Genomic DNA, 11,208 nt, shown 5'->3' on the forward strand with positions numbered 1-11,208 from the left:
TGAAGAATTCTTTTGTGTTTGTGTGAACTGGTCTTGAATTAACAATTAGGTCCATTTTGTTTATAATGTCTCTTAGCTCCAGTGTTTCACTGTTTAATTTTTGTCTGGAAACCATCCATTGGTGACAGTGGAGTGTTGAAGTCTCCCACTATTCATCTGAGAGGACCAATGTATATTTTAAGCTGTAGTGGTGTTTCTTTTACAAACCTGGTGCCCTGGTATTTTTGGCATAGATGTTAAGAATTGAAATGTCAACTTATTGGGTTTTTTTTCCTTTTTTGTTTTTTTGAGTTTATAGTATCTCTCTATCTCCTTTTATTATTTTTTGTTTGAAGCTTATTTCATTAGATATTAAAATGACTATATCTGCTTGAGTGTTAGAAGTACATCTTCTTGGATTATCTTTTCCCAACTCTTTACCCTGAGGTTATGTCTTTCTTCAATGTTAGGGAGTATTTCTTGGATGCAACAGAAGCATAGATCCTGTTTAGACAGCCATTGTGTTTGTCTGTGTATTTTTATTGGGGAATTGAGAGCACTGACTTTGAAATTTCAATTACCAATGATTGTTGATTCATGTGATTTTGCTGGGGGAAAGGAGATCAGTGAGAGAGCAACAAAGAGAGAGAGACAGAGAGACAGAGACAGAGAGAAAGAATCCATTCTTTTAATTTTTCTGCTGTGAAACTATTTTCTATGATTTGATTTGTGTTCTTAACCTCTTTAGTTATGATTTTTTCTTCTAGCATCTTCTGTACAACTGGATTAGTAGATAGATATTGTTGAAATTTGACTCCTTCATGCAATATATTATTTTCTCCATTGATGATGGGTGAAAGTTTTTTGGATGGTATAGTAGTCTGGACTGGCATAAGTGGTATCTGTCTGGGATGTTTTGTCTCTCAGAAACTCCATTGAGAAGTTGGGTATAATTCTAATAGGCCTGTCGTTATATGTTAATTGGTCTTTTCCTTGCCAATTTTAATATTCTTTCTTTGTTCTGTATGCTTCGTGTTTCTGTTGTTATATGGAAAGGCACTATCTTCTCTAGTTTAATTTATATGGTGTTCTCTACACTTCTCATACCTTTATAGTCATCTCTTTCTTTACATTAAGAAAATTTTTTCTCTGATTGTGTAGAAAATATTGTCTAGGCTTCTGAGCTGGGTTTCTTTTCCTTCCTATTTCTCTATTATTTTTAGACTTGATCTTCATAATGTTCCCAATATCCTGGGTGTTTAATGTCAGGATTTTTTCAGATTTAACACTTTCTTTCACATATGTACCCATTTCTATTATCATATCTTCAATGCCTTATATTTTATCACCCATCTCTTGTATTCTGCTAGTGAAGCTTTCCTCTATACTTCATGTCTAGTTCCTAAATTTTTCATTTCCACAATTTTCTCAGTTTGGGTTATTTTTATTGATTCTATTTCCATTTTCAGGTCTTAAACAGTTTTATATATTTCCTTACACTGACAGCTTGTGCTTTTCCATGTTTCTTTAAGGAATTCATTAATTTCCTCTTTAGGGACCTCCATCAAATCCAAAAAGTCTCTTTTAAGGTATTTTTCTTGTACTTTCAGATATGTTTAGATATTCAGGGCCTGCTGAGGTAAGATAGCTGGGCTCCAATGAAGACATATTGTCCTGGCTGTTGTTGATTGATTTTTATGCTGGCATCTTAGCATCTGGGTTTTAGGTGCTTAAAATTCTTGGTGCTGAGGTTTGGATTTGTCTTTGTTGGCTGGTGTTTTTTTCCCTTGGTTTCTGTTTCATCTCTGGATGTTCCGAGTGGGATGTCTGTGTGTTAAATGTGTGTTGCCTGCCCTGTTCAGCCACTTGGTGTTTGAGGCTGGGTAATTGGGATGAGTTGAGGAAAGGAAGTTTGGAGGAGAAGGTCTTTGTGATCCACTGAGGACAGTATCAGACAGGAAAGTTAGAACACAGCAGGTCTCCAGCAATGGATCTGGGACTGAGACTAAAAGAATTGTATCTCAAGAGTATTAGGAAGAGGTAGTGAGTCACTTGAATTATCAGAAGATTTCTACTAGAGTTGCAGGCTGGGATTCAGTAATGAATGGGGGGGGCAGTTTAGAAAGGGATACCTTGTTGGACACACAGCAGGTGTGGACAGAGGTGAGGGAAGGTTGCAGAGGGCATTCTGTTGCAGCACTAGTGAGGAGAATGCAGGATTGTATCTAGGGGAACAGAGAGACAGAAGAAGGCCTGCCATAGCCTACCTAGCTTTCTGGAAGGTGTGGCGTCTGTTTAAGCAGGGCATGCCTTTTAGAGTTAGGTGCTGTGATATGGGGATGAGCGAGGAAAGGGAGGTTAAGAAGCAATGGTCTATGACATCTATGGGAGATGTGGGTAGGAGGAGGGAAGACTGCAACTGGTGTTCTGGTGCAGCACCAGGGAGAAAACTGGAATTGGGTCTGGAGGGAAAGAGAAGCATAAGAAGGTACTGAAATTATGCTTTATAATATGATACATGTGTGTAAAGAGAGATTTTTTTCAGTGGATCCATACTGTGATCACTGCTGTTTTTGTCATATATGTTAAGCTTTTTATTTAAAAAATGTATCTGATTTTCCACAGACTCCACCCTCGATATGCAGTAGACCTTGCAGTCCAGGATTCAGAAAATCCCCTCAGCAGGAAAATGCTGTCTGTTGTTTTGATTGTAACCCCTGTCCAGAAAATGAAATTTCAAACATGACAAGTAAGAATATAATTTACCAAAATAATCAACTGATTGTTTACTTTCTACCATGTATATATAGTTCTCAGAGATCTCTTTGGGGAAAAGGAAAAGATAAATGACTTTACAAACTTAAAAGAGTTAAGAACACTGCTATTTGAAATAATATACTCCTTGCTCATGATATATACATTATGGTCTAATCATTCTAGAACAAGTTAATTAGTATTTTCTCATAGATGTTTCTTTAGGGTACTAAATATTTCCTCTACATCTAATCTATATTTCAGAATTCAGAATATTGTAATAAATTGTATCTACTTTTAATTTTATTAAAGTTATGAATGCTATGCACCTGTCTCAGTTACAGTTTCTAAAGCAGTAAAGAGACACTATGACATAGCAACTCTTATAAAGGAAAAACATTTAATTTGAGTGGCTTATAGTTCAGAAATTTAATCCAGTATCACCATGGTGGGACATAGTGGCACGTAGGCAGACATGATAGGAGAAAAAGAGTTGGAAAATTACAACTTGATCCAAAGGCAACAGAAAATGAACAAGGTATCATACTGGGCCTGATAAAAGAGACCTCAAAGGTTACTCCCACATTGTCACACTTCCTCCAACAAGGACACATCTAGTCCAACAAAGCCACACCTCCTAATAATGCTACTCCCTATGAGATTATGGGGGCCAATTACATTCAAACTACCACATTCCACTTGACCCCTGTAAGCTTGTAACAATATCGTAATGCAAAATGCATTTAGTCCAACTTCAAAAGTCTCCACAATCTATCACAGTCTCAACTATGTTTAAAAGCACAAAATACAAAATCTCTTCTGAGATTCATGCTATCTCTTAACTATAATTCCCTATAAAATCAAAAGAAAAATAAATCACATACTTCCAACATACAATAGCACAGGATATACATTACCATTATAAAACATAGGAAAGGGAGCATAGTGAGATACTTCACCAACACAAAACCAAAAACCAGCTGGGGAAGTTCCAAACCATGTATTTCCATGTCTGATGTCAAAACACTCTTCAGAACCCAAACACCTTTCAGCTTTGTTGAGAGCAACACACTTCTCTCTTTTGTGCTGTTTCCAGAACCTGTTAGTAGGTCTCCCCAAACGGTTCTGGCATCTCTGACAACTTGGGGTTTCCAAAGCAATCCAGGCTTCACCTTCACAGGTTCACACAATGGGCTCTCTGGGCCTCCATTCAGGGATACCCCTGACACATGCCTGGCCTCAGCAACAGTCCTTAATCATTGAGGAAGTTTCCATAATCCCTTTATTCAATCCTTAAAACCAGAATCACGTGGCCAAAGTTTCCCAGTTCTGCAACTTGCTTGGGCTGGAGTATGGTCTTTTTGTTCAATTACATCTTTATCAACTTTCTGTTTTCAATGGTATCCTTCACTGCCTGAGCTTAGCTATCCTAAAACTGAATCTGTAGACCACGCTGGCCTCAAACTCAGAGATGTGCCAACATTTTCCTATTGAGTGCTGGGATTAAAGGTATACACCACCACACCAGGCTCTAGGCTTTTCTTTAATTCCTTTTCACAAATTGGAAACTTATATGGGTGGGATCTTATCATGAGGTCACCACTCCCTTTATTCCAGTTCTTAATCAGTTGAACTCCTTAACACAGTACTTAGCTCCATTCCGCTTCCTGGTGTTCCTTTTCTCCTCAAATTGTACATTCTGTATTTCACCTTGCTCACCTGCTCCTTTTCATTACAAATCTTCAATAGAGTTAACACTAATAACCACACATGGCAGTTTTGTGGGGCTTTTTGTGCTATTTTCTCATTATTGGGATGTTTTGAAATTTCCTCTGCCAATAGAATAAATCCAAAACTCTTCACTTTAGTCTCAGGCAGACTCCTCAGACAAGGGCAAAAAGCAGCTGCATTCTTCACCAAAATATTACAGGAATGATGTCCAGGCCCTGTATTAATATTCTTCCTCTCTGAAACCCTTTGAGGCAGGCTGCCACAGTTCATCAAATGACACTCATCACCACTGTCTTCCATGCTGTCCATTAAGAAGCACTTAAAGCATTCTACTGCTTTCTAATCTACAGTCTATATTCCTTCAAAGATAAGTATGGTCAGGCCTATCACATCATTACCTCAGTCCCTGAAATGAACTTCTATCTTACTTAGGGTTTCTATTGCTAGGAAGAGACACTATGACCAACGAAAATCCTATAAAGGAAATCATTTAATTGGAGCAGCTTACAGGTCAGAGGTTTAGTCCATTATCATCATGGTTGGAAATGGTGGCATGCAGGTAGATATGGTGCTGGATAAGGACATGATACTAGAGAAGGAGCTGAGAATTCTACATCTTCATCTAAAGGCAACAGGAAGTGAACTGGATGTCACACTGAGCCTGATCAAAGGAGACTTCAAAACCCACTCCCTAGTGATACACTTCCTCCAACAAGGCCATGCCTGCTCCAAAAAACAAAGCCACCCTTCCCCAAAGTGCCACTCTCTATGAGATTACAGAGACTAATTACATTCAGACTACCACAGCATCCATATTTTCCAAGCGTCACCTAATGTCTCTATCAAGAAGTGGATACTCAGAAATGTATCATATTTTAGAAACACATGTTTTATATTGTGTACTATGGTAAATCAATACAATCATTGGCAGGTTTCATTTTTCAGTAGTATTCTAGGTCACAGATGAGTTTGGAGGCCAACATATTAAACTCAGAATTAAATATTTTATTCTAATGATCATAAAAAATATGAATGGAGAGTTTTTAATTCAATATGTAGTGAAAACTCAATATGAATTTCATAGTAATACTGGAAATGATGTTATTGTTAGTGTCTGGAGTAACTGAAGGATGGAATTAATTGTGGTTGGAGTGATGAGAAAAGCTAAATAATAAACTTAAAGTTTTATTTAAGAATAAGACCAAAATGTATATGGTTTCATATGATGTGAACAGAAGGATGGTGAAGATGAAGTACATATTTTAAAAATTATACTGAATGTTAACATATTTGATTTTAGAACCCAATGAAAAGTACAAGAAGATAAACCAATTGAATAGAATAAGGCAATAAAAAGAAATTAATAAAATTATATCTATTCAAATGATTCTATAAAATATATATCTAATTCAATTATTTGTTTATTGACATTTGTGTTGGTCAAATACAAGGATAATAAACAGAGTTAGATTAAATTCCCCTTGTTCCTGTGTGTAATTTTTAAAGATTTAAAATACAATATTTTATGACACATAATACTTTGAAATGGATATAAAAAGTTGAAGTATTTGAATATTTAGATTTACTAGTTTAGATAGCATTGTGCAGAGCAATCAGAGAGAATATAAAAACTGAATAAGAATATACATCTTTCAATGAAGAGACTCAGTACTGGGAAGACACCATCACTTCTCAATATGACCTGTTGGCTCAGTGCAACTGAAAGAAAACTGAAAGTTCTGCATTGTAAATTATAAACATATGAGTGGAAGGATGTCCTCAGCCCCATTCAGTACTGTCTTTCCTTTATATATGGAATACCATCTTGACCGTGATATTTCTCAATGAATACGAAACTGTCATGAGACTTGGGCAGTCAAATCTTACAGAAATTAGTAAAACTAGTAAATAATATACCCTACCAAAATTCATTCTTTGAAACATAAGCCAAAGGTGATGATTTTGACATGCAGATAATTTAGGTGGTAATTTGTTCATGTTATCTCTGCCTTCTTTGATATTAACAATGCTTTTGTTTGCTTCTTTTATTTTTAAGATTATAATGTAATTACATAATATTCCTTTCCCTATCCTTCCTCCAAAAACTGCCACATGTGCCTCTTCCCTTTCTTTAAAACTCATGGTCTATCTTCTTATTAATTGATGCCACATAAAATATTTTATGTATAATGTATTTCTTTATACAACTTGTTCAATATGTGTAATATAACTCTTACATTTTCAGGACTGACAATTTTGTTATTCAAAGATAATCAGTTGGTGTGCACTTCTCTTTCAATATTCCTGCAGTTATATAACTGTCTGCAGTTCTCTACATATAGTTGTTGTCTGATGGTCTTTCTCCAACTATCTTTGTTATGTCTATTGTTTTTGTCCTTGTTCAGCTCATGTTTAAGCAGGCATATTAGTAAGACATTGTGGATGTTGCTTGTGATGTTCCTAGGAAACACAGACTCACATCAAACTCTTTGAAGTGGCTCTTATAAGCTTTCCAACCATCTTTCATGGTATTTTCCATGAGCCTTAGTGAGAGAAAAGTGTTGTAGATGAATCCAATGGACTAGACCATAACTCTAGATTTTCATTGGTTGTGTTTTTCCCTAATGGTCTCTGTCTGTTCCAAGGTAAGTTTCCATGATGAGGAGTAAGGACTATACTTATGTGTATAAGGACAAATATTTAAGATGACTTAGGGAATATACTGCTTAAGTAAAGTTCTTGTTGTAGGTTCTTTTCAAAAACATGAGGTAAGTTGAGATATTATGTCCAAGGAGTCAGAGGAGACCATTAATGTGGGATCAAATTTGTGGCTGATGGACCATAAGATGCATGGAAGCAGCTCATTCTAAGTTCTTATTTTGCATACTAAACAAAATCATGAATAACAAAAGTGTGCTTCTATGAATAATCCAATCCAGGTTATGTTGTTGCTTAAATATAAATATTATGTGACAGTACATTATTGTTTTTGAAAACTACTAGGAAATTCATGAGTATGTATGATAAATATGAACAAGGGCTTTCATAAAAATGATAAGTTTTGGAAATTGGGATAAAAACCTACAAATCAACCATATTTAGATTTCCATAAACCATAAGATGTAAGGCTAATTTATCTATGAATTTCCAAAGCATTAATATTTTTATATTTTATACATAAAAAATAAAGAAAAATTAAAACATAATAATGCCTTTCCTATACTAGACATGGATGAATGTGTGAAGTGTCCACCTGATCAGTATGCCAACGCATATCAAACTCACTGCCTCAAAAAAGTTGTAACCTTTCTGGCTTATGAAGATCCTTTGGGAATATCTCTGGTCTGCTTGGCTCTGTGCTTCTCTGCTCTCACAGCTGTTGTATTTTGTGTCTTCTTGAAGCACCAAGACACTCCCATTGTCAAGGCCAATAACAGAGCTCTCAGCTATGTCCTACTCATCTCCCTCATCTTTTGCTTTCTCTGTCCCTTGCTCTACATTGGCCATCCACATACAATCACCTGTATAATGCAGCAGACTACATTTGCAATTGTATTCACTGTGGCCACCTCTACTGTCTTGGCAAAGACTATTACTGTAGTACTGGCATTCAAGGTCACTGTTCCAGATAAAAGAATGAGGTCACTGCTGGTTTCAGGGGCACCTAACTTCATCATCCCCGTGTGCACCATGATTCAAATGCTTCTCTGTGGAATCTGGATAGGAACTTCTCCTCCATTTGTTGATGCTGATGTACACATGGAACATGGCCACATCATCGTTGTTTGCAACAAAGGTTCAGTGATTTCCTTCTACTGTGTCCTGGGATACTTGGGCTCCCTTGCCTTGGCAAGTTTCACTATAGCTTTCCTGGTCATGAATCTGCCTGACACATTCAATGAAACTAAGTTCCTGACATTCAGCATGCTGGTGTTCTGCAGTGTTTGGGTCACCTTTCTAGCTGTCTACCAAAGCACCAAAGGCAAGGCTCTGGTGGCTGTGGAGGTCTTCTCTATCTTAGCCTCCAGTGCAGGGCTATTTCTTTGCATCTTTGCCCCAAAATGCTACATTATTTTGGTAAGACCAAAGATAAATTCTTTTCACAAGTTCAGAGTCACAACTGCTAAAGCTGAATATATTCATTAAGTTTATCTAGCTTATTTGCAGCTGTAAGCAAATCTAAAAGATTACAAAGCTGCTTTCTACTCATTAAATATTGTGTCAAAATACAAAGTTTCTCCATGTAAAATGTAGAAAATAAGATAAATAATAAAGTTTTATCAAATGACCAGGAACTCAGTTCTATGAATCAAACCTTGTGATTAAGCACACTCTGGTGTCATATTTGAAGGACTGTGGGCCTTTCATCAAATTCTGTGCTAAAATGTTGGGACATTATATGAAATCTTAAGGTTAGATAGGCTAGATGATCTATTAAGTGACCTAAATAGGGAGATCATTCTACTTCAATATTAATAGGAGCTAAGATTAGAGAAAGAGAAGAAGCAAAAGTAGTACTGATTAAATTACAAAATTAAGTGTTTCTATTCATTTCCTTTTTTTAAATTTTCATATATATATATATACATAATTTTTATTTTATAATTAACTTAATTTCACATATCAGCCACAGATTCCCCTGTCCTCCCTCCTCCCATCCCTCAGTCCTCCCCCCAATCCAACCCCCCATTCCCACCTCCTCCAAGGCAAGGTCTCCCCTGGGGAATCAGCCCAGCTTGGTAGACTCAGCCAAGGCAGGTCCAGTTCCCTCCTCCCTACACCAAGGCTGAGCAAAGTGTCCCAGCTTAGGCCCCAGGATCCAAAAAGCCAGCTTATGCACTAAGGACAGGCCCCAGCTCCACTGCCTGGGGGCCTCCCAAACAGTTCAAGCTAATCGACTGTCTCACTTATCCAGAGGGCCTGGTCCAGTTCATTGGGGGCTCCACAGCCATTGTTCACAGTTCAGGCCTTCCCACCAGTTTGGCTATTTGTCCCTGTGCTTTTTCCAATCAGACACTGTTTCAATTCTGAACATTTTTGCCTACTACACATCCTCTCCAACACAGGCTGTCATTAGTGTTTTTGATCTTGGCCATTCTGACAGGTGTAAGATGGTATCTCAGAGTCATTTTGATTTACGTTTCCCTGATAGCCAAGGATGGTGAATACTTCTTTAACTATATCTTGGCCATTTAAGATTCTTCTGTGGAGAATTCTCTGTTTAAATCTGTACCCCTTTTTTAAATAGGATTATTTGGTATTTTGTTGTCTAGTTTTTTGAGGTTTATTATGTATTTTGGATATCAGCCCTCTGTCAGATGTGGGGTTGGTGAAGACCTTTTCCCATTCGGTAGGCTGTTGCTTTGCCTTGTTGACTGTATCCTTTGCTCTACAAAAGCTTCTCAGTTTCAAGAGGTCCCATTGATTGATTGTTTCTCTCAGTGTCTGTGCTACTGGTGTTATATTTAGGAAGTGATATCCTAAGCCAATGCGTTCAAGACTACTTCCTAATTTCTCTTCTAGCAGGTTCAGAGTAACTGGATTTATGTTGAGGTCTTTGATCCACTTGCACCTAAGTTTTGTGCATGGTGACAGATATGGTCTATTTGCAGCCTTCTACACATTGATATCCAGTTATGCCAGCATCATTTTTTGAAGATGCTTTCTTTTTTCCATTATGCACTTTTGACTTCTTTGTCAAAAATTATATGTTCATAGGTGTGCGGATTAATGTCAGGGTCTTCAATTCAATTCCATTGGTCCACATGTCAGTTTTTATGCCAGTACCATGCTGTTTTTATTACTGTAGCTCTATGGTAGAGCTTGAAGTCAGGGATCGTATTGCCTCCAGAGGTTGTGTTATTGTACAGGATTCTTTGGGCTATCCTGGGTTTTTTTGTTTTTCCATAAGAAGTTGAGTATTATTCTTTCCAGGTCTGTGAAGAATTGTGTTGGTATTTTGATGGGGATTGCATTGAATCTGTAGATTGCTTTTGGTAAGATTGCCATTTTTACTATGTTAGTCCTTCCTATCCATGAGCATGGGAGATCTTTCCATTTTCTGACATCTTCTTCAATTTCTTTTTTCAAGGACTTAAAGTTCTTGTCATATAGGTACTTCATTTGCTTGGTTAGTGTTACCCCAAGGTATTGTATGTCATTTGTGGCTATTGTAAAGGGTGATGTATCTCTCATTTCCTTCTCAGCTTCTTTATCCATTGTATATAGGAGGGCTACTGATTTTTTTTAGTTGATCTTGTATCCTGCTATGTTGCTAAAGGTGTTTATAAGCTGTATCAGTTCCTTGGTGAAATCTTTGGGGTCACTCAAGTATACTATCATGTCATCTGCAAATAGGGAAAGCTTGACTTCTTCCTTTCCAATTTGTATCCCCTTAATCTCCTTATGTTGTCTTATTGCTCTGGCTAGAACTTCAAGTACTATATTGAATAAGTATGGGGAGAGCAGACAGCCTTGCCTCGTTCCTGATTTTAGTGGAATTGCTTTGAGTTTCTCTCTATTTAATTTGATGATGGCTGTTGGCTTGCTGTAAATTGCCTTTATTATGTTTAGGTATGTTCCCTGTATTCCTGATCGCTCCAAGACCTTTATCATGAAGGGGTGTTGGATTTTGTCAAATGCCTTTTCTGCATCTAGTGAGATGATCATGTGGTTTTTTTCTTTGAGTTTGTTTATATGGTATATTACATTGACAGACTTCCATATGTTGGACCACCCTTGCAT

General features: G+C 37.0%; 1 protein-coding gene across 1 annotated transcript in view; it reads left to right on the forward strand.

Moving 5' to 3' along the window:
- The window catches only part of LOC131915315 (vomeronasal type-2 receptor 116-like), a 31,835-nt gene extending 23,225 nt beyond the window's left edge, over positions 1–8,610 (forward strand). Inside the window, exons 5-6 of the mRNA XM_059268494.1 lie at positions 2,605–2,728; positions 7,691–8,610. Coding sequence (XP_059124477.1) covers positions 2,605–2,728; positions 7,691–8,610 — 1,044 coding nt within the window. The remainder of the gene's footprint in view (positions 1–2,604; positions 2,729–7,690) is intronic.
- Positions 8,611–11,208: the final 2,598 nt, after the last annotated feature.

The sequence above is a fragment of the Peromyscus eremicus genome, chromosome 1, assembly GCF_949786415.1.
Source record: "Peromyscus eremicus chromosome 1, PerEre_H2_v1, whole genome shotgun sequence".
In the NCBI taxonomy this organism is placed as follows: Eukaryota; Metazoa; Chordata; class Mammalia; order Rodentia; family Cricetidae; genus Peromyscus; species Peromyscus eremicus.